Source organism: Phocoena sinus, chromosome 5, assembly GCF_008692025.1.
Source record: "Phocoena sinus isolate mPhoSin1 chromosome 5, mPhoSin1.pri, whole genome shotgun sequence".
NCBI lineage: Eukaryota > Metazoa > Chordata > Mammalia > Artiodactyla > Phocoenidae > Phocoena > Phocoena sinus.
The window spans coordinates 85,011,531-85,036,907 of record NC_045767.1 but is presented as its reverse complement, the minus strand read 5'-3'; the positions used below and the strand labels follow the sequence as shown (position 1 = coordinate 85,036,907).

Sequence of the window (25,377 nt, the reverse complement as noted above, 5' to 3'; positions counted from 1 at the left end):
TCTTTAAACAATAGCAAATTATTGAAAAAATGGCTTTTCTAGGAATGTTCTAAGGACACTGAATTATATATATTTCTCCCTCTTCACTGTGCTAAAATATGATTGATAAACACACAAAAACATAATAACACTTAGACTCCACTCTCACTTTGAACTTACTCTCTTATATCACCTTTTAACCTCTTGAATATATTATAAACCAGATATTTGCTTTTACGTAAAATGTCTTTTAATTACAAATAATTTAACTCAGTGGTGATATAAACTTAATTCTGATATATTGCAAATATATTACTGTCCTCTGTATGTAATATTCATTGACAATTTATATCATCATTTGGGCTCAGAAGCAGCTATGTATTGAAAGTTCGTATTCACTGGCAATTTGAATTTTTATTCAGACCAAAGGAAAAATATCAGGAATATAACATATTGAATACTATGAGATAATCTATTTCAAAGAAAGCAATAAACTTTTTTATTCTAAAATACATTGAAAATGAAAAATAAATTAAATATAGAGACTTTCTAATCTTTTTAGGCTAAAATTGATTATGCAGAAACCTCTTGGAGTCTTCTTACCTAGATACAGTTAAAATAAAATAGACAAGTATCGATCCTGAAGGGAGAAAGTTCTACTTAAAAAATGACAAAGAATTGTAACACCTTAGGATTCTATCAGTTTTAGAAATCATGTGACCATCTTGTTTAAAGGTGCTAAATATTCCGTAGAGCATTTTCTGCAGGTTTCAGACTATCCTTTTTACTTTCTTTTCTATTACTTGTAAATGGTGTTTTCATGGGACTACAAAATAATTGACTTGTTCTCAGCAAACTATGAGCTAATTACCCTGGGCTGAATATAAATTAAACCTCCTAATATGCACAGCATGTTGTAATTGTTTTTTGTTTTTTTGTAATTGTTTTTTAATTTTTTATCAGTAATGACACTGCACATTGATAACTTTCTTATTATAACCTAATTTTGTGAGGTTGTCTCTTATATATACGATTTTATAGATATAAATTGTTTAATCAGTCTTTCAACCAATGATGTCATCTCCACACTCTTTTAGTTACATGTTTGAGAAAGTCGTCTACTTTGACCTTCTCTTTTTCTTTCCTTTGAAGACAATCATTGATACTATTAGATTGACTTTTTTTCTGTGTCCCTATCTTAAACTTGAGACCTCATTCTGAAAATTGACTACTGGACACTTTCTTAGTCTGATATAAAGCTTAAATTAACAGGATTTAGTTAGTTGTATAGGAAAACATCTTTCAGTGTACAGAAACTATTTCTTTGAAACTTGCTCAATATAGACACCCTGGGATAAAAGAATATATTTTAATACTTTGTCTCTTTTATTACTTATGAACTTAATTAAATCTTAAGAAAATTTCAGAGCTTTGCTTTTTTATTTCAATTAATTCCACATGTACACTGAGAGGTTAAAGATACACACATGTTACACACATGCATGCCCACACTTATGTGTACTTATCTTTCATATAAACACAAAAAAGGTAAAGCTGTTTGCCAATTTTAAAATTGGAAAACAGGGCTTCCCTGGTGGCGCAGTGGTTGGGAGTCCGCCTGCCGATGCAGGGGACACGGGTTCGTGCCCCCGTCGGGGAAGATCCCACATGCCGCGGAGCGGCTGGTCCCGTGAGCCATGGCCGCTAAGCCTGCGCGTCCAGAGCCTGTGCTCCGCAACTGGAGAAGCCACAACAGTGAGAGGCCCGCGTACCGCAAAAAAAAAAAAAAAACAAAAATAAAATTGGAAAACAAACCCAAAAAAACTTATAGCTCCTGAAGGGGCAGAAGGAATCCTTCAAGATGCTTAGTCTTGGATATGATTCTAAGGCTATTAATATGTGACTTTATTTCTGTGATGTTCCTGATATGATAAATTTAGTCTAAGGAGTGGTTTAATGCCTATAAAAAGGATTAACTATTTTCTAGGCAAAAAATCTTCCCTTGCTTGTTCTGATCATGTTCAAATACTGTGGTTAGACATGCTAAATCCTGTTTCCCTTTGTCTTTCATTAAACAATTGAAACTCAATCGATTTGAAATGTCAAATCATTTCCTGAGGAAAAAATTCTTCAGAAATCAGTTAATACTGTACTTGGAGGCTAAGTACAAATTTATGTTACTCAGACCATGTCAGAAATTTAGGGGAAAAAATAGATTTATGAAAACACTGCTTTTGGGGTTTTTTGTTACTTAAAAATAATATTAAAATTTAGCCTTTTGTAATTTTTTCAAGTCTCTTAAAGTCTAACATGTTGTAAATGACACACTCTTCCCAATTATCCATTACAAACATATATTGAGCATTTATTGCACATAAAACACCAAGAAAAGTCCCAGGCATTTAAAATAAAAAGGCAACATCCTTTTTTCAAAGTGTTTCCAAGTTAAATTAGTAGTCTGATAAATGGACAGAATTTCATAAACAGAATTACAACAGCTGGGGTTAAATAAAAGAGTTTAAGTTGGAATCATTTCCTTCATGATAACTTTTTTCCTTCGGACCAAAATGATGGTATGATTCATTAATTCAAGAAATATTTGACTTCTTATTAAATGCCTGCCACAGTTCTTATGTTAGGGAAAACAATAGCTTGATAGTAAAATATGCTGGACTTAGAAACTTTTCTTCAAACTCATTTGGAGCCAAATAAAATAATTGTACAGGCATCTTGAATGTAATTATTTAATTCAGACAAATGCCAGAGCTCTGCCCACATTTGATATCAAAGAATAATAGCTTCCAAAGTGAATGATTTTTAAAGGCTATTTAGCATTCTAAAACCATCGGAGAAGCATCTTTGCCTAACAGAAGTAACACAATAATAATATTGATGATAATAAGTTTAATATTGTTTAGCATGAATTACATACTACCTACTACTAGGCACTGTTCCAAGGACTTTACATGTAGTATTTTACAACGCTATGTCTCAGTATCAGCTCTATATCCAATTTATACTTCATAAAAGTTATCTTCTTGATGTTTCTTGAATCTTGTAAAAATAGTCCAGCTGTAAGGCTTTTGCATTGGCTCTTCATCCTGTCTAAAACTCTTTTGACCCAGAAAACAACATGGTTTCCTCCTTCTTTCTTTGCTCAATCTAATTCTCTCAATTGAGCTGACTAAAATGCTGACCCATTATTCCTTCCTCTGCACATCAGGTATCCCTTACCCTGGCTTGTCTCTTATAATACTCATTGCCATTATAATATGTATATCTTATATATATTATAATATATTCGGTGGGCCAAAAGTTTCGTTCGTTTTTTTTCCCATAAGATGGCTCTAGTAACACTTAGCTGTCTTTAAGTTCATTCAAAACAATTTTGTTAGATTGTATGTTACAGCTGTCAGATCAGCATGCATTTAAAAAAAAGACATCAAAATTGGTGAATTTTTGTGTAGCCATTTTAATATTGAAGATGGAAGAAAAAAGCAACATTTTTGGCATATTATGCTTTATTACTTCAAGAAAGGTAAAAATGCAACTGAAATGCACAAAATGATTTGTGCAGTGTATGGAGAAGGTGCTGTGACTGATCGAATGTGTCAAAAGTGGTTTGCAAAGTTTTGTTCTGGAGATTTCTCGCTGGACGATGCTCCACTGTCGGCTAGACAAGTTAAAGTTAATAGTGATCACATCTAAACAGTCATTGGGAACAATCAATGTTATACCATGAGGGAGATAGCCAATATACTCAAACTATCCAAGTCAAGCATTGAAAATCATTTGCACCATCTTGGTTATACGAATTGCTTTGATGTTTGTGTTCCACATAGGTTAAGCGAAAAAGACCTTCTTGACCACATTTCCACATGTGATTCTCTACTGAAATGTAATGAAAACATTCTGTTTTTAAAACAAATAGTGACAGGCGATGAAAAGTGGATACTGTACAGCAGTGTGGAATGGAGGGACGAGATCATGGGGCAAGTGAAATGAACCACCACCAACCACACCAGAGACCAAGGCTGGTCTTCATCCAAAGAAGGTGATGCTGTGTATATGATGACATTGGAAGGGAGTCCTCTATTATGAGCTCCTTCCAGAAAACCAAACAATTAATTCCAACAAGTACTGCTCCCAATTAGACCAACTGAAAGTGGAACTCGACGAAAAGTGTCCAGAATTAGTCAACAGAAAATGCATAATCTTCCATCAGGATAAGGCAAGACCGCATATTTCCTTGATGACCAGGCAAAAACTGTTACAGCTTGGCTGGGAAGTTCTGATTCATCTGCCATATTCACCAGACATTACACCTTCTGATTTCCACTTATTTCAGTCTTTACAAAATTCTCTTAATAGAAAAAAATTTAATTCTCTAGAAGACTCTAAAAGGCACCTGGAACAGTTCTTTGCTCAAAAAGATAAAAAGTTTTGGGAAGATGGAATTATGAAGTTGCCTGAAAAATGGCAGAAGGTAGTGGAACAAAAGGCTGAATACAGTGTTCAATAAAGTTCTTGGAGAAAGTGATAAATGTGTCTTTTATTTTTGCTTAAAAACCAAAGGCACTTTTTGGCCCATCCAATATATATATTTCTTCTGTTGACTTTTTGTCTGTCTCCCATACTAGATTATAAGCTCTAAAATGATAGGGATTTTAATCTGTGGGTTCCTGCCCCTTAGAACACTGTCTAGAACATAGATTATATTATATAGTCAGTTAGTGAGGGCCTGGGTCTTGAGCACAGCTCTAACTTTAAGGCATTTGCTCTTCACTATATAACTTCCCCATGACTTATATTATTCAACTATATGATTTTGGTGAAATTCTGATCTCTTATATGTAAAGCCACTGAATATTTACTACTAAAGATAATAGTATTAACATTTAAGAACCTTCCAAACTGCTATGAATAAAATAACTCTTTAATTTCTAAGTCAACAATACCTTAACACTGAAGTAAATTAAGGAATATATTAGGTTATAGTGACTTTTCCCTCTATTCTACACTTGGCAATTATACCTGGTAAATCATATTGATTCTAGAATCACACATATCAAATGTCACCAACCCCATGACCATTCCTGATTTTGTGAAAGCTAGTTAATATCACTTTTTTTCCCTCAAAAATTGTTTTTCCCAATTGAAATGATTTTAGCTCATCATTTTATATGTGTCTCCCCTGATAGATATGATTCATGTTGAACACAGATTCTAGTGTAGTTTCTCAATAAATGTCCAATGACTGGATGACTGGAAGAGTGAAGCTGGAGTTGGAGACTATTGAAAACATGCTTCGAACTAGCTTTCCAGCATTATCACTATGTGTTTTTGACCTGGATTCCTTTGGTTGCATATGACAGAAGGCAAATTCAAAGTGGTTTTATCCAAAAGATAATTGTAGATCATATAGATGAAAAATTCCAGAGATTATTTAAAAATCCAAAGTACAGGCACTTAATAGATCCAAATGGTAAAATATTCTCTGCTATGCAATTGGAGACACATGATTCAAGAATGCTCTGGCACAAATATGGTGTTTAAAGGCACTGATCAAAATGAAGCTATTTGGGTAGAGCCCTGGGGCTCTGATATGTATTGAGAGATAGAGTGAAGGAGGAAGATCCAGCCAAAGGAGACTGAGAAGGAGTGGTCCATAAAGTAGCAGGAGACCAGACAATTGTTGAAGCAGAAGCAGAAATTGTCATCATCTTGAATCCAGCCCCTACTTTAGAGCTTTTGACCCTTCACTCTCACAGGTGGCACATGACCTGACAGGAACCTAATACACAGCCCCACAGAGTAAACCAATCAGTAGCACTGAGACCTTAACTAAGAAGAGTATGGGGAACGTATACTGCATGGCAGTACAGTTACAGTTCATGCCTGAACCTGAGGTAGGGTCAGTCTCAGACAACGCACATGAACTAAGAATGAAGAAAGAAGATCTCACGTGGTTTCTTTTTTCATATCCTCTATTTCATCTCTCAATATTTAAACCTCACCCACATGTCAAAACCCACATCAACTGTTCTATCATAAAAACATACTCAGTTCCTTTAGCTGAAGTATTCTCCCCTTCCACTTAAGTCTCAGAACAATATACCAGTATTTCTTATGGAATATAACACTTTCAACCACAAATTATAGTAAATATGTTTTCTTTTCTGCCCTCCAGTAAATATATAGAGGATAAAGACTTCTTTGGCTCTCCCACATAACCTAATTGAATGAATACCTCATAAATTATTGAATTAAAGATAAATTGAGCATCAATCTCTATTTGAAGTGCTTTGTCTCATTTTTCCCATTAATGTTGATAGTTTGGAAAATGAAAAATGTTAGTAACTCTGACATAAGCACAATAAAATACCTAACCTGTAAATGTGCTTTCTTCCTGAAAAATGGAACTTTTTGTGCCATCAGCAAAATAAATGCAATGATATCAAAAAAGTATTGTATAGGAGATAAGAAATCTTCACTAGCTTATATTATTTATTTGACATCTGGGCATCCTAATGCCAGTGTGGTGATGCACGTGGTGATATCAATCAGTATTCACTTTTATAAATGATAATGTACATTAACGTAACTGTATTTCCCTCTCAATCGTTTCAAGTTATGGTCAGCATGGATAGTTGATATATTTGGCACCTTTAACAACTAGGATTATGTACTTTCAGACTTGATAAGTTTTGATAAGGATAAGTATTACATAAAAATATTTTAATCAAATACTATTTTATTTTAAAATAATGATAGATAAATATTTGTAATCACACATGCAATCGCTGATTTTAGAAAAGAGATCATTAAAAACAAATCTCAGTGGTTTAATGATTAGCAATAGATGTGATTTTATAAAACTGTAATAAATCCAGGCATGTGTATTGATTTAATATCTGAGAGTTATCCCTTCTATTTTCTCATGATTACGTGCATTTTTCTTCAGAATCTGAATCAAAGATAATTAGAGAGCAGATGATAATTTATTAATAACATACAAATGGGGATCAGGGCAGAGTAGTGCCAGAAAGACTAGGGGCATAGCAACAACTAATTGCCCACTGTGGGAAATAAATCGTCCTAGGAAACTGAACCCAAGAGGGTTACTGGCTCAATTGCTCAACATTATTGAACATCCCACCTGCGACTTCTCACAGATCAAACATGTAAACATCACTGCAACTCTCAGGAAGTTATATTGAGGCAAACATTTGGAAGCAAAAACTCTATTTATGGTACTGGAAGCAAGTTAATGTCATTGTTTTGCAAAGAAGAAAATTATTTTAGCAAAGAATCTGGAGACTTTCAGATTTTAAGTACTGTGAAACACAGGACAGGTCAAAAGCCTAACCACAAGAGCTGAATACACTTTTTATTTGAAGCTCCATTTGCCTGAAGCTCCATTTCTTTTAGAATGTGATCCCCACCTGAAAGAGAGAGCATGCTGGCATTCCAGTAGACGCTGGGCTCTGGCAGGAAACTCTGCTAGTTTCTGGGAACCTTACCATGTCTCTCAGAGCCCACAATAGCACAGGCTTTCATAGGAGCCTGATAGCCAGCTCTACAGAGAAAATCAATAGCACTGCCCTATGCCAAAAGGTGGACCATCTATTCAACAAAAAATCAGTCAATTTCCTGAGGCATGTCTAGGAATGTAATTATTGCTGAGAAATGAAGCAAATGAACAATAAAATGTTCCAAATGATTTTAAACGCCAGGTAAAAGCCACATTTTTCAAGACCTGTGCTCTTTTTTTTAAACTTGCGTGAACCTGGAAAGAAATAAATGTCTCTAATGGATTAGCAACTCGGACTCAAACAGCTGAACTCTTTATTATACCATGTGGAAGTATTGACTTGAGATATGTCTGATGGCTGTGATAGCTATAGTGCTACAAAACATACTATATCCCAATTATCTTGCTTACCAAATTCTTTTACTATCTCTCACCCATTGCTTCTTTCTTCTTTCTTACTGCCCTGACTTTCTAATCTCACAGAAAAATGACATACTTTTCTGTATCAGATCTTTGGCACACATTTGCTGTCAATAGTCTACAGGCATTATCCACTCTCTTGAACCATCAGTATTGCTGGTAATGATGTTAGTGAGTTTTAATTATTATTTTATGTTTAATTATATGTTTTTAATTGTTATTTATAAAGACTTATCATCCTGTTCTTGTGGTCTGGCACTGGTTTGCTTATCTCCTTGACGGTCATGAGTTCTCTTGATTCAGGGTCAATTGAAAGGCAAGACAGATGCTTGGGGGCTTATTGTAGGTGCTTTTGTTTTTGTTTTTGCTTCCTCTCCACGCTACCACTTTCATCCTGAGTAGCAAAATATCATCAAGTTGGCAAGTTGAGACCTCTTTGTGGTGATTAGTAGAGGAAAGCTTCTTTGTTTCTTAGGTTTTCTTAGGCCCTTCTTAGACCAATGGCATAACTCCTCTTCAGGGTCCCTCCAGACAGAATATTCCATAGGATTCAAATATTCTCATGTATCTCACAAACACTGCTTCTCCACCTCCAAGAGCCCTCCATGCTTCTGATATTGAGAAATCCTAGTGCTGCTTTCACATTCCTATGCCTATTTCATTTGATTTTCCTGAAGCAAATTTAATAGACATTGGTTTGAACTGATTCTATTCATTGATGATGTACACATTTGCCAACATTTAAAAAAAACTCTACCAGGCTTCCCTGGTGGCGCAGTGGTTGAGAGTCCGCCTGCCGATGCAGGGGACACGGGTTTGTGCCCCGGTCATGGAAGATCCCACATGCCGTGGAGCAGCTGGGCCCGTGAGCCATGGCCACTGAGCCTGCGCGTCCAGAGCCTGTGCTCTGCAACGGGAGAGGCCACAACAGTGAGAGGCCCATGTACCAAAAAAAAAAAAAAAAAAATGTAAGAATATAAGATTAAGTGAAATATTTTCTATGTTAATATTAATTTTTCCTAGATATACTGGAATTTACCACCAATCCTCACTGATGAAGTTGTTTGTGAGATCTCCATATGTGCCAGCAACACAGTGCTACATTTTAAGGATACTAAGTTCAGCATAAGTATTTAATCAGTAGATACTAAATTTGTAGAATTATTCTGATTTTCTTTATTTGCTACAAGTAAAATTATCAGGAAAATGTCAATCTATAGGTCCAATCCTCCTCAAAAAGCTTTAAGATGAAATTTAGCTACCCAAATGACTAACTTCTATCTCATCATGCCAAAGATGATGTAAAATCTGTTATCATCAAATCAGCATGAATTCAATATTTACATGATAAGTGATATTGAGCATTGTTTATATACACAGTTTCATGAGACAAATATGATGAATCAGAATTCTATATTAGCATGACTTCGTATGTTTTCTAATACATAAGGACCTCTTGATTTATTTTGATGTTGATATCTGACTCTCTCTGACCTCCTGTTATTCTAGCTGTTTCAAATGTACTTATGATGCTCTTCTAAATTCACCTCTTCTCTAGTCATTTGGAATGTAAAGGGATAGGACAAACTGGGCCTTTCCTGGAGTCCTAAAGATTTGTAATTAATCATTCCAAACCTGTGCTAGTGAGTACTGTCGCTCACCAGCCCCAAAAGGGAAATAGCTATTTTGAATTCCAAGTTGATGTCTATTTTACCACCCAGTATCTTTCTACCCAAGCCCTGAGGCTTCTAAATCTTCATGCAGGAAATGGAAATAGGAAGTCCTTCTGTACATCTCAAATATCTGGTTGGAGCCAGTGCAGTTTGGCCTATTGGTTCTTATCATTTCCCCAAAGCCAGGGTGACTGGATCCTGCTCTTGCATCTCCAACACTTTGAAACCTCCCTCGCTCTAAAAGGACTCTTAAATAACCTAGCTTGGAAGTCTACTGGGGGTCATCTCAGTACAATATGTCCTAAAGTGAAACTCACTATCAATCCTGCGTCTATCTTTCCACACATTGCATTTTGTCTCCTTAGACCTCAAATATTCAACTTGCTGAACTATTTTAGCTATATCCTAAAATATCTCCAGAGATTAGATTAATGGCCATTTCCTTAGATGAACATCCTGATTTTTTGAGTTTATCAAGACCTCTTGCTGTCTGCCTTTCTTATACATTTCAGTTGATTTTTTGCATTGAATATTACATAGTTGGCACGGTTACAGTTATTGTCCTAATTTCTTACTAGCTGCTATTTCATTTATGTATGCATATTTAAATTTTATGATAAAAATTATGTAGAACATTCAAGACAAAATGTAGAAAAAAAATTAGTCATAAATATCTACCAGAGGTAATCAATATTAATATTTTGCCATATATATTTAAAATATTTTATATATATATTTGAGTTCAACTAATATAGTTTTGTTTTCTGTTTTTCTTTGATTAACATTATAATGCAAAAATTTCCTCCGTAATTGGAAATATTTTAAAGCAAAAATTTATTGCTTCTTTGATATCTAACATTTCCCATATGCTTTTCCTTTTGTTTTGTTCATTTGTTTTCTTTTATTGTGTTGGTTTAGGGGAAGGGGGTTGTTATTTTTTATCTCTAATGTTCTTACAACACATTTGTATAATTCAAAGTAAGGGTCAATGAATATGAATATTTTAAAGGCTGTTGATACATATTGACAAATGGCCCTCCTAAATCATAGTACCAATTACTATTCCCCCCAACAGTGAATGAAATTGCCTGGTGGTTCACAAACTAGTCAATCTCTGCTAATTTAATAGGAAATAAATAGTTCTGTGTTTTTACTTGAATTTCTTTATATTTTTGAGATTTAATAGGATCATTAATATATTTGCAATGAGTATATAGTCATTAGCTATTTTATTACCTATTTTGTAAATTAGGTGTACATGCTCTTTACCCATTTATGCTAGTGGAATCTTAGCTTTTCATATAGTGAAAATATATCATTAGAAGTAGCAAGATATTTTTGCTTTTCAATAATATTTATTTTACATGGTATACAAAAAATGTTAATTTTATGGGGTTGGAGCTCTAAACTGATATTTTCTATAGACTTACATAAGTATCAGCACTGTTTATCACCTCTCCTGATACTGTTATAGGTCTCTACATGTAGCATATACTAAATAAGTGTCTATGTAGGAATTCTTTTATCTATACTGCCTCTGGGCTATCAAAGCTATTCTTCTAGCTAATGCCAGGATCATATTAGTTTAAGTATTATAATTTAACCATATTTTTCAATGTTTGTTCTGGCAAATTCACATTGGGAAATCACATATGGTCACAATTATAAATATTTGACATAAGTACTTTTGCGTGTATATATACACACACATATACATGTATACACCATTGCATGCATATAAAGCAATTTTAACCATAATTAACCACTGTTATGTTATATATTGAATATGTACATAATGTATTAAAATAGTTAACATTTATCACCCTTGTATTTAATTTTAAACACAACTGCCATAATATATGATTTTGGTACTCCTGACCAATACTAATAGAAAACAAAATGTATTTACATGGAATTTGAATAGTTTGATATGAAAATGAACCTTTAGCTTTCTTTTAAATCATTCTCATAATTAATTCAATTCTCATAATTTGCTTATCACAAAATATACACATTCCTTCTGTTTTAATAATTTCAGTGTACTTCCCCAGTTACTTTAATTTTTTGTGAGTTATGTAATTAAATTAAAACATTAGTCCTGGTTTCTCTACCTTATAAGTTTAATGCTGATAGATGTGATTCAACTTTGGAAAAATATTTAACAGCCACAATGGAGGGAGCTAAATAAATCAGAACTTAAATACTTGGCTTATTTCTTTGAATAATCTCTTCCCTTTTTTTGACCCACTCATATTTTTAATTAATATTACACTTTCATTAAGACAAAGGAATGTGTGAAACAAATGTTACTATCAGAACTGTGTGTAAATATTCTATTTTTTTTTAAGCTGGCAAAATTAGCATCACTTTTTTTGCAACTTTATTTTCTCCTGCTTTTTCCTTTGTACTCCTCTCAAAATAAGTTAAAACCTAAAATAGATAACAATAGATAAGCACAATCAAGTTAGTCGTATGCTCCTCTTGAAGAAGTATTGCAGATAGACTGATTCAGTTGTGAAATGACTGGGAAGAAGTTCAGAGGAAGGAGCTTGTAGTCACTTTCGGCTTCTAGAAATGGAGGAAACTGATGTTTGCTCGGTGGAGGTGTCATTACTGCAGGAGAAACACATAATTCAGTATTTTGTATATTAACACTATTATTGTGCCAGAACAGAACAAAGATAGTGGTTGACTGCAAAAATGAATCTATGTAATTTCCCTTTATTGAACTAGTAAAGGTGATCTCTTCTGTGGAAATAAACAAAAAGACATCCAAATTAAAGCAAGCAAAGGCTATTTATTAAGAGCTTGCTATAGCAAGGGAATCAGCCACCATCACCTGAATTTGGCAGAGACCCAAAGGCAGGCAGAGGAATGTAAAAGCTTTATAATGAAAAAAAGGAAGGCTTCAGGTATGCCCTGATTGGAGGTTATTGGCCTGGGGTAGTTGGAGGTGAGCTAACCAGAAGTGGGGCATCCTATGTGATTGATTAGGCTTCCCCTAGTTGGTCCTAAGTTGGAAGTACAGACAAAAATTAGGGAAACTGGCATTTATTGATAAAGTTCTGACCATTTGAGACAATTACTACAGAGGCTGTAGTTTGCCTTCCTGGACTGGTTGCTGCAGACTTGGAGTCAGAGTTCTATTTTTCTATTTGGTCTGATCATTGCCCATTTGTATATTCATACTCTCACTTTATACATTTCAGTAAATAGTAGTGCAAGGCTTTTTTTTTTAATAGATCTTTATTGGAGTATAATTACTTCACAATACTGTGTTAGTTTCTGGTGCACAGCAAAGCAAATCAGCCATATGCATACATGTGTCCCCATATTCCCTCCCTCTTGAGCCTCCCTCCCATCCTCTCTATCCCACCACTCCAGGTCACTGCAAAGCACCGAGCTGATCTCCCTGTGCTATGCTGCTGCTTCCCACCAGCCAACTATTTTACATTTGGTAGTGTATATATGTCGATACTACTCTCACTTCGGCCCAGCTTCGCCCTCCCACCCCATGTCCTCAAGTCCATTTCCTATGTCTACCGCTTTATTCCTGCCCTGCAACTAGGATCATTAGTACCAATTTTTTTTTTGTAGATTCCATATATATGCATTAGCATGTGATATTTGTTTTTCTCTTTCTGACTTACTTCACTCTGTATGACAAAATCTAGGTCCATCCACCTCACTACAAATAACTCAATTTCATTTCTTTTTATGGCTAATATTCCATTGTATATATGTGCCACATCTTCTTTATCCATTCATCTGTCGATGGACGTTTAGGTGGGTTCCATGTCCTGGCTATTGTAAATAGTGCTGCAATGAACAGTTTGGTACATGACTCTTTTTGAATTCTGGTTTTCTCAGGGTATATGCCCAGTAGTGGGATGGCTGGGTCATATGGTAGCTCTATTTTTAGTTTTTTAAGGAACCTTCATTCTGTTTCCCGGAGTGGTTGTATCAATTTACATTCCCACCAACAGGGCAGGAGGGTTCCCTTTTCACCACACCCTCTCCAGCACTTATTGTTTGTAGATTTTTTGATAATGGCCATTCTGACCAGCATGAGCTGATACCTCATTTTAGTTTTGATTTGCATTTTTCTAATAATTAGTGATGTTGAGCATCTTTTCATGTGCCTCTTGGCCATCTGTATGTCTTCCTTGGTGAAATGTCTATTTAGGTCTTCCACCCATTTTTTAACTGGATTGTTCGTTTTTTTGATATTGAGCTCCATGAGGCAGAAAAGCCTCGAGAAAACTGAGCTTTGCTTTCACATAACTTTAAGTCTGTGGTCTAGTAGCTCAGAAGGGCAAAATGAGGACACTGAATAAAGAATAGTTTTACTGTTTTGTTATTTTATTTGAGATATTATGACTCCTAAAGAATCCAAGTAGCTAGTATTAAAATATAGAAGTACAAAAATCTGTCATTAATCATAGAACTTGCAACTGAAAGAAACCTGTAAAGTTAAATGTTATATGGGGGAAAAAATTGTGATTTAAAAAGATAGAGGATAGGATGAAATTTACAGTTACTTAACAAACCAATCTTCCTTTGTAGATAATGTAAATTAACACTGTAAACAAATTGCAGGAGAATTATTTAAAGTACTTACCAAGAGAACAAATTGTTTTAAAGCACCTTCTGGCACTTTAGAAGTTTTTATTAACATGCAGACCATGAATATGCTAACTACAAACCTTTTCCTTTGTATTCATTAAGTAAACTCCCCTAAGACTATTATAAGACACATCATTCAATACAAGTGTTTATTGAGTACCTATAGGATCAGTTGTTGTCAACATGGACAAAATCAACTAACAGCTTTTGAAAAATAATAATGCTTGTGTCCCACAGGCAAGGTGTTCTAATTTTATTGTTCTGGGCTGAGACCTGGGCATTGTGGGTTTTTTTGTTCTTTTTCCAAAACTCCCCAGTTGACTCTAGTCTGTAGCCAGGTTTAGAATCATTATATAATGTGAGTAGAAAGCATTTTTTATATATAATTTCTTATTCTTAAAACATAGCACATCAATTCTTAGTAAATGTTTGCAGATAATGAGAATGATTGTGTTTACTGTAGCAAAAACGCTTATAAAAGGTGGTTAGTATTTGGTGAAATTAATTTTGCGTTCCCAAATATATACTGGCATAAGTAAACTGAATCTAACATGTTCAATAACGTTTGCTAGTTGTATCAGTCCTTTTACCTGTGGCATTCATGAAAGAAGAGCTTGTTTTATAATGATCTCTCTGGTCCATTAGAATGATTAAAAGAAGTACGGTGAATCATCATTAAAGTATAGCTTGGGAAATAAACCAACTGAAGAGTAGTCTAAGATAACTTGCCACAAGTTTTCTTTCTGCTTTTGAAGCCAAATCTGGCCTCTGTACCCCAACACAGAATTAAAACTCAGAGAAAGAGTTTTGGGTGAAGTAGAAAAGAATAGCTTTATTGCTTTGCCAGGCAAAAGGGGCCACAGCAGGCTAATGCCCTCAAAACTGTGTGTCCTGACCTGGAGTGGGTAGTGAGGAGTTTTACTACTACCTAATGGTTCCAAGAGGGTGTGGTCAGCTGGTGGACATTCTTTTGATTGGTTGGTGGTGAGGTAAGTGGGAGCTGTGGGAGCTAGCATCATCATCCTTCAGGTTCCAACTGGTCTGGGAGCTACATGCCTGTGGGCAGCATACAGTTAACTTCTCCCACCTGGCGGGGGCTTCAGTATCTGCAAAACAGCTCAAAGGTATTGTTATATATATCCCTTGAGGGGGAACCAGGACTTTGCTCCAAGGCTGCACTACTGTTTCTTGACTGTTCCTCACTTGTCTCCGCATACCCTCCCCTTCCCTAATTAGCATCTATCAATATCTGAACCTGCCCATTGGAACTCAGGGAAGGCCATGGAGGCTGAATAAAGCCTGTTTCATATAATGAAGAAATGGGGAACACAGAAAGGCTTTTGTGCCCAGGAGCCCCACGGGGTCCTGGTCAGTATCACTTTCATGTAGTTTGATATTCCTAGATCTTAATAGTTGTCTTCAGAGTAAGTTGAAGTGAATTTGTTTGTTTGTGTATTTTTGTGACTTTGTCCTTAAGAAAAAAGGATGACTGCACATAGAACACTTAGATTTGTAGAATTTGGGGGTTAGTTTTTATTTTAGAAATCTGTGAATATGTATGATTTATTTAGTTTACCTCAGTCACTTATATGATCTAATCTCTATTTTATACATGCATTTGAATAATGTAGTAGAATTTGGATCATTGAGTATTTTTACAGCACACACGTTTTAATACTTTAAAACAAAATGTGGTATATTTTGCTACAATAAGGGCTAGACTCAGATAAAGGCAATTTAGTTGTATGTAATTTATTGTTAATAAATTTATCAGACTTTTTAAAGCTGGTAACTAGCTATTAGTGAAGGAAGAAAGAAGTGTTCATAACAGGGTTCCCCATGCAAATGTATTTAAATTTTCAACAGAGGGAAGGGGGAGCTGAGCATGGGGGAGAGGTAGAAATGAAAGGAACTGGAAGACATGGAAGAAGAAATTGTGCTTCCAGTACACTACAGTGCAGTAACTGGTGCCCACATCTTACCTCCACAACTTGTTATGAGTGCCACCTTGCGAAAGCGGTTCCCTGTCTCCGAGTCCCAGGATTCTTACTTTTAGGATGAATATTATAATAGGACTATTCAGGCTTGAAACAGGTAACAAAAGGGGAAAGCAAGTGTGTTAGAAAGGCAAAGTCCTGTTGTGTGTTTCTCCTTTACTTTCACACTGCTACGACAATCACAAGACTTCTGATACTAGATGTCTGGGGTTATATTTTCCACACAAAGCAATTCCCTGTGAAATCACGTGGGTGTCCTGTAATTCGGTCTGACACTAAATAGAGTTAGCACAGACCCTATAGGTTAAGGGCTCAGTCCCAGACTGTCCCTTACTTCAGATGCAAGTCACAACTAATAGGTCCCCAGGTTACCCACAGCTTCTCTTTGACTTGGCTACAGATCAAAGGTTCCCATGATCCCCCTCCTTGGATTTGATTATTTGCTAAAACAGCTCACAGAACTCTGGGAAACACCTACTTACAACTACCAGTTGATTACATAATAAAAGATTTGATAAAGGATACAGATAGACAGACAGATGGAGGACCAGGTCTATATGGGTCCCAAGTACAGGAGCTTGTATCCTATGGAGTTGAGGTGTGCCACCCTTCCAGTACATGGATGTATTTTAGGGATTTTTATGGAGGCTTCATCATGTAGGCATAACGAATCATTAACTCCATTTCCAGCCCTTCTCCCCTCTCTGGAGAATGAGAGGTAAGGCTGAAAATTCCAAGTTTCTAATCATGACTTGGACTTTCTGGCAACCAACCCACCAAGGGTCACCTAATTAGAACAAAAGACACTCCTATCACACAGGAAATTGCAAGAGATTTTGGAGATTTGTGTCAGGATCCAGAGTCAAAGACCAAATATTGAACAAGAGATGCTCCTAGTTCTTCTGTAACTTAGGAAATTACAAGCATTTTAGGAGCTCCACGTCAGGAACTGTAAGCTAGAACAAAAGATTCTCATAGTACCCCTATTTAACAAGGATTTTAGGAGTTCTGTGTCAGGAGCTGGGAGCAGAGACCAATATATATATATATTTCTTATTATTTCACATCAAGATATGAGTATGCCAGGATTGGAACTTGATTAGGTAAGACTAAGATCCATTGATATTTCAAAACTCACCTACCAGGGACTAGTGCTCAGATATGACAGTTTTTGATAAGTGGTCCTAGAGGGTAATAGGGAGACAGCTATAATCATTGGTGAAGGGTAAGAAGCTCTTTATAGGAAGGAAATAGACAACTGGAAAAGATTTTAAAACTACTGTGTATAACTATATCCTATTCCAATTTGCCTAGACTACGACTTGGGAATAGTGATTGGATTGCACATATAAATTTATGCATGTCTTGTAGATGGGGATTCCCCTCAGAGTTACTCAAAAACACACGAAAACAAAAACAAAAATGAAAACAAACCTCTTTCCAGCCATTTTACATTACCTCCTCTTGGAGGGTGGAATAATTTTGTGCCTTTTTGTCAGAAGTATGGGGACTGAGGCATATCTCCTTCCTAGTTTTTGCAAAAGATATTTTCAGTTTTAGCCTAGCTTCATCAGGAAATCAGTAATAAATCTAAGAAGAATAAGAATAAAGACACAGATGCAAAAGGTATCGCATTATGAGATATTTTAACAAATGTATAAAACAACACTGTCAATGCTAATTACCACTGAACAATAACCTAAGCTTCTTTTGTTGTAAATATTTGTTACATGTTTAAATTATTTTTAGCATGTTAAAACTGATACAGTGTAAATGACAGTATATTGTGATCAGCAACATAATTGGAATTATTTGAATTTTTTGTTTTTCTTAAAATTACAAAGTGAAATAACCACAAAAAATTTTGAAATCAGGGAAATTAAAATTGTCTCATAAAAATGCAAATTCATGAAACACTCCAACACAGTAGCTCTTAAAGATTTTATATACTTTTTGCATTCATTTTGTTTCTCTGCACACTAATTTTTACCTAAAGTTTAAAAAATTTAATATTATACCATATTAATTTCGTTGCATCATAGACTCCACAAATAGATTTTATTTACTGCAAAATATTTGTTGGTCATTGGTTCCTTTAAAATCTGTAGCCAGCCTCGTGCATATTATCTACACCTCACTTTTTGCCATAAGTCCATGCTATTATAATAATACCAGTTACAGGGCTTCCCTGGTGGCGCAGTGGTTGAGAGTCCGCCTGCCAATGCAGGGGACACGGGTTCGTGCCCTGGTCTGGGAAGATCCCACATGCCGCGGAGCGGCTGGGCCCGTGAGCCATGGCCCCTGAGCCTGCGCGTCCGGAGCCTGTGCTCCGCAACGGGAGAGGCCACAACAGTGAGAGGCCCGCGTACCGCAAAAAATAAATAAATAAATAAATAAATAAATAAAAAAAAAAAAAATAATACCAGTTACAAAAAACTTTTTAGGGGGCTTCCCTGGTGGCACAGTGGTTGAGAGTCTGCCTGCTAATGCAGGGGACACAGGTTCGAGCCCTGGTCTGGGAAGATCCCACATGCCATGGAGCAACTAGGCCCGTGAGCCACAACTACTGAGCCTGCGTGTCTGGAGCCTGTGCTCCACAACAAGAGAGGCCGCGATAGTGAGAGGCCCGCACACCACGATGAAGAGTGGCCCCCACTCGCTGCAACTAGAGAAAGCCTTCACACAGAAACGAAGACCCAACACAGCAAAAATTAATTAATTAATTAATAACCTCCTACCCCAACATCTTCAGGAAAAAAAAAAACAAAACTTTTTCAGTGCAGAATGTGAGCCCAGGACAGTGCAGAAAGCTTTACATTTATAATCAAACTCATTCTTCAAAGCAATCCTATGTAATATAGTTTCTACTATTTATCTCATTTACATCAATAACAAGTTTACCAAAAGCTATGCATTTAGTAGTAGATACATCCAGGACTGCTCTTAATTTGACTACCATGATCTTAACTGTTTTGCTACCCAGTGGTGTCAAAAGGTAAGGACATTTTTATCACTCTTAATAAGTTTTGGAGGATTGTTTTCTAAAGTACCAGTGGTACTTTTCACTGTGACCTTTGAGGGCACAAACTACAGTCTTTTCTCCAGCACTAAGTACCACCAATTTTGTTGTTGTCATTGTTTTATTTAAAATGGGTAAATTATGCAGCCTTTTCATTTTCTTCTTTTTTTTAACCAGTAAACTAAAAATACTTTCTATTTAATTAAAATACTTCTTTTTCAGAATTACTCTTTCTGCTCCTCTCATTTATCTTTTGGGATCTTAGTGTTTTTCTTATCCACTTGTATGATCTCTGTTTAAGAATTTAAGTCATCATTTATCCACAGCCTGTAGTCTTACTTCTCTGATCTAGTATCTTTGAGAATTTCTCCCCTAGAGTTATAATCACCTTTCTTGGGTAGAAGGGAGGTTATCTTACTTACATTGACACACTTGGTACATATATTGATCAATTCTGTGTAAGACCTGGCTAAAGTAATTTCATTTGAATCTTCTTTGGATCTCGGAAGATTCCGTTATCACATTTTAATCTTCGGAAGGACAAATCAAAATATCTCTTAAAACAAAGGTCTACAGTTTTGATATTAAGCCCAGAAGGGCTAACCTAATTTAAACTTTGATAATAACAATCTTGTTATAGCTGCATGCAGTCACTTACAGGCTTCCAGGTGCTAAAATCTTATGGGAATGCAGATGGACTTTGTTGAACCATAGCTCACATAAATTAGGTTGGCTGCTATTTCTAGCACATTTTGGTTTCTATTTCTAAATTATCTCTGAGACTTGTAAGCATTTTCAACCTGTACTTTGAGTATTTATTGATTAAGGAAAGAACATGTTCTTTATACCATCTGGTGTCTAAGTGTTATTGTGACAGCATCCTTGGAGTTAATTTAAAAAGAGTAATTTGGGGGATTACTATTCCACTTCAGACATTCACAGAAAAGGAGCTTCAGTTTTAATTTTCTCAATGACATATTAATGAACAGTATGCTCTGATCACTAAACCCCAAGAAAATGTATTTTGTGGAAATGATTTTTTTAACTTACATTGGCCATCTGTATTTATATGAATTGGTCTGAAGGTAATTAGATATTTAGTTATGTTATAAATGGAAATACTTAGTATGGTAATATTATATGGATCATGAAAAAATAAATTTCTCTGAAATAATGAGAATCTATTCTATCACTTTGATTATGGTATTACTAAGAATAATAGCTACCGCTTTTCTTCCAGGCACATCAGTGCCAGACACTGATCTAAGTGAATACATATATTCTCTCACTTTATTTTCACAAAACCTATGAGATAGAATCCATTATTATCCCTATTTTATGGCTGTCAACTGAAACACAAAGAAGTTAACTAAGTTACCCAGGGTATTTATTTATGCCATCTTAAAACAAGTCAAAGAAAGCATCAGTACCAAATCTAAAGCAATGACTCAGAAAAAGTAGGAGTGTTTGATTTTATAAGATTTCAGATTTTTTGACTAAACTTTTTAAAAACTATAAATTTGAAATCTAATGATAGATAAGGTGAGTTAAATTCTTCAGGACTAAAATTTGTAGATTTGGTGTTATAGTGAATTGTATGTATGTGTGTATGTGCGTGTATATGTACTAATTTGTAGGACAAAAGCCTTATTATATTTTTTCAAATAAAAAGGACTGAATAAAATGTTATTATTTTTGGAATCATTAGTGTATTTTTTGAGTCTTAGAACACTGATCAAGCATTAAGCAAATCCTTATAGGTAATGGCCAATCACAGTGCAGTTCTTGCTTTCCTATGCACAATTCTACATACGTTTATAAGCTGTGCACACTCAACTAGAAGGATGTTTGTACTTTATTAGGAAATGACATCATCTTTTCTTAACTGCTGAAAAACAGTTGTATACATTTGTCAACAATCTATTATCATTTATTTATTATTTACTGAGTTGGAACTGTGCTATTCAAAATTAACACATCTATGCAAACTTTCCATATTAATAGCTATCAGTAAATTGAGATAATTGTGCCATTAGGCAATACCAATTACAGTGAAACTACTTATGTGTCATTAATTATGTTTAAACTGTGATGGAAAAAAAAGGTCAAGGAATCATCCTCATCTCACAAAACTAATAGTCTAAAAAAAGAGGAGGGCAAACTTTCTTTAAAGTGCCAGATAGTAAATGTTTTAGGCTTTTCAGGCTACACATTCTCTGTTACAACTACCTAAGTCTGCCGCAACAGCACAAAAGACTCCATAAACAATAAATAACGAGTGTGACCATGTTCCAATAACACTGTACTTACAAAAATAAGTGGGATGCTAGATTTGGCCAATGGGCCATAGTTTACCAACCCCAAATCTGAGTGCTGATACAAACAGAAGCAGTAGAAAAGTTAACATATCTAAGATATTAGTAATTAAGGCATTAATGAAATAAATGTAATTATAAGGAAATATATCAAGATTTGCCAAAGGTTTTTACAGATGCTTTATCTACTCTTATAAGTATTTTAACAATTTGATATACTGTAACTTTGACTTTCAATATCTCTACAGTGAAAATAATTATTTGGCATAGTCTTTAAAATACAAATAGTCTATCTGGAAATAAATGTCACAGTTGCCATTTTAGTGACAGCCAAATTCTCAGATACTTAGTAGTGGAAAAATTAAAGCATTGTCAATACTCCAAAGAAAATATATGGAACATTGCCTATCTTTCCTTGAAAAAGATCCATTGGAATTTAATTTGGAAATACTTGTCTACCTTCGTTAGCATTCCCAAATATATTGGATGTTTATATTGTATTTTCTTCTCCTTATTTGATATAAAATACTAGGTACATTTTTAGTAATTAAAGTTCAAAATAGACAGAGTTTAGATAAAAGTCTTGGCCTGCTGGTGTGTGGTACTGTTACTGAGCTCATCCCACAGTTCTCCTGAAACCACTCTAAGTGCAGTTTATAAACTATACTGGAAAGTGAATGCATTGAAGCACTAAATAATTTCTATGTTATATTCTGCCATTAGTTTATTTGGTTTCTAGCAATAAAGTACATTATATTAAACAATTTACTTTGTATTTTCTGGAGTTTTTACTATGAATACGTGGAAAATTTAAAAGAATATTGAATCTTGCAGTATCCAGAAAAGTGCATGTATTATATATAGGTTGTTTTTTTAAAAATATAACAATAGCTCTGCAAATATATTATGGAGATGCATTTTTAAAATCGGAAAATTTAAAGTTAAATTGGCAGCTTTCCACAAATGATTGGAGAAGTCATGTAAACATAACATTTTCTATAGTCTGTGATAAATGATGCACTGCTATAAGAAATCAGTGGGTCAAATGAGCAAGGCATTATTCTCCATCCTAAATTTTTAAGCTCTATGCAAAACATTTATTACAGTGCTATTTAGAACGTCTTCTGAGTAAAATTTTGCAGGAATTTCTGAGGAAATATTCAAATGCTTACATTTTTATTTGTATGTCTGTTTTAATTGGATAATCAAATACATTGGCTCATTACATTTCCTACCAAATAAGCTTTTTAAGTAAAATAAAAATAACTATTTAATACAGCTCTGTATTTCTTAAACCCATAAAATACTTCTTAATTTGAAAAGCATTGTGGGAAAATTAATTGTATGCATTTAGGAATTTTTGCTTTTGAAAAGCAAAGCAGACACCTGTCTAAATTCGTAGTGTCTTTATAGCTATACTGAGGGAGTGGGATCTCTTCCTTATCTTGGGCTCTCTTGTTTGCTTTTCAGTTGCTGCGATTGTGGCTGTGGAAGGGCTTCTTCCCTGTGCGCTGTTGCCCATCCAAGCCTAATATGGTTAGTGTTCCCCTCCTGCTTTCACTCCTATGTGCTGTCCCACCTATATGTATTATTGTCAGCATTCCTTTTTTTTTTTCATTTGTGTACATTTTAATAGTTAGTATTCAAGTTACACTTTAACAGAAGAGTAGACTGAAACTGAGTCCCAAAAAAGAATCTTAAGTGATTTCACAATGGATACTTTCAAATAAAATATGCATATAGCATATCACCCCTAAGTCATGCATTCATACTTCTCTTCCAAGGCTTTTACTGTGGTCCTGATTTAAAGCAGGAAGTTGTAAGATTGTAACATCTGTTTTACATTTAACATGTCACTGTTTTGTTGTTCCATCAAGAGTGAAACCATATCATACGTGGAAGTAGAATGCCACTTCTGTCAAAGTGAAGTCACCTTTTCTGTCTCCCAGACCCATGGAATGACCATAACCTAAGTAGGATCTTCTGTTTTCATAATCATTGTGGATATATGTGGCATTGGAGAACAGAACTACAGTTAATTTTAAATGGTTTACTTAATAGTTTTAAGCTTGAATTACTTCAGATATTAGAAGTGATATTCCTAAGTTGATACCAATTAAGTAAAAAATATGCACATTTTTGGGATCAGTGTCCAAATGGGATAGTCTTAATTATTTACAAATGCAAATCCTAAATATATCTGGGTTATAGCTATGAAACTATAGGCTAGAACATAAGACCAAAGAACACTCTTCACAGATTTAGAGGAACTCTCCTACACAGTAGTGAGCTACCTTGTAAAAAAATGAAATATTCCAGATAATTTCTGTCTAGATTAAGGAGTCTAAATCCCTCTACTACTATATTGAGCTGTTATTTGTAGTCAAAATTTGCCAAGAAAAGAGATGAAATGCATTTTAGAGAATTATAGGGCTGCCTTGGGTCATTTAAAATTGTTACTTATGTTCTCTAGGTGTAAATTAATTTTTGTTGATTCAAAAAACTGTGGTGTGAATGAGAGTGCATGCATGCCTAGATGTGAGAAGTGGTGGAATTGATACCAATGATCTGAGAACAAGAGAGCATAAACAAACACAGATTAATAAGATTTGTTGATCTTTTTACTCAATCTTTTGAAATTTTTATATTTGAAAATTTTTTTTAAGTTAATATGAAAGTACAGATTTGTTCCGAATTATTTAACTTAGGAAATTCTTTTATGAGCCTAGGGCTTCAGTGACAGACTAAAAACAAAAACAAAACAGCCCTGAGACCTGGCAAAGGCTGAAGTATAATATAAATGGCTTGAAACTGTGACTTTATTTTTTTACTGCTCCATAGAAAAACTTAAAAATGGTCACTGAATTGCTCGTTCTACTTGACTCTCAAATTTGGTTATTATAAGAGATAAATCACTGAAGCAGAATAAGCAGAATTTACATCTTGAAAGAAAAGAAAAATGACATCCAGACATACCTTGAACTAAACCTCAAAGATATGGGTGTATGAACATTTATAAAGCCGTGACTTAGAAAGTATTGATGAAAACTAACTTTAGCTGGATCTAAATTGCTTGATTTTTTTTAAAAAATGGTATCTCTTTCTACTGTGTAGTTGACTTCAGGGAGTTTATGAAGTGAAGAAATAAAAGAAAAGAGGAAAAGAGGGAAGGTGGAACATTTTCTTCACAAATCATACACCAGGAAACCTAAGAAAACAATTTTTCTTCTAACATCTTTCTTCAAATAATGTCAGCAATTATTCAATGAGTGTGTTTGTGTGTGTGCATGTGTATTTGTGTGTGTGTGTATACACAATAAACAAATTATTGAGCCACAAATGTGCTTAGGTACCCAATAAAATGTTAATAATTTGTGTGCAAAGATTTATGGAAAAGCCAGAATTTTTTTAATGCATTCTTAGTAAAACAAAACAAAATAAAGCAAAAGAAACAAACTTTAATTGAGCTTACATAAATTAGACAGCAAAAAGTTGTTCAAAATTATTAGTTGGAAAGAATGGAAGCTAAATATATTTTTATTGCTCTGCTTTCTCAACTTCCATTTTACAATTTCTAGTCACTATGAGGTTTCAGTTAAAGATACTATTTGCTTAGATTAAAGCATTGGGGAGGAAAAAAAAAAAACTTAGGTAGTGGAAATTAAGGGCTGAGAATTTTCCTACTATAATCAGTAAAATACTAAGAAATCTTGACCTAAAATCTTGTCACCTAATTTTGTATGTATAATCATATCAGCATTTGTCAATTACCACATAAATAATTTCCAAGGAACATTCTATGATCATTTGTGAA

General features: G+C 34.6%; 1 protein-coding gene across 5 annotated transcripts in view; it reads left to right on the top strand.

The window, feature by feature from the left end:
* EPHA5 (EPH receptor A5) overlaps positions 1-25,377 on the top strand; it is a 321,883-nt gene that overhangs the window by 244,122 nt on the left and 52,384 nt on the right. For 3 of the 5 annotated variants that reach the window (XM_032632593.1, XM_032632592.1, XM_032632595.1), the window contains exon 9: positions 23,034-23,099. The exons of the other annotated variants lie outside the window; for them this stretch is intronic. In XM_032632593.1, the coding sequence (XP_032488484.1) occupies positions 23,034-23,099 (66 nt within the window). The remainder of the gene's footprint in view (positions 1-23,033; positions 23,100-25,377) is intronic. 5 annotated transcript variants of the gene reach the window in all.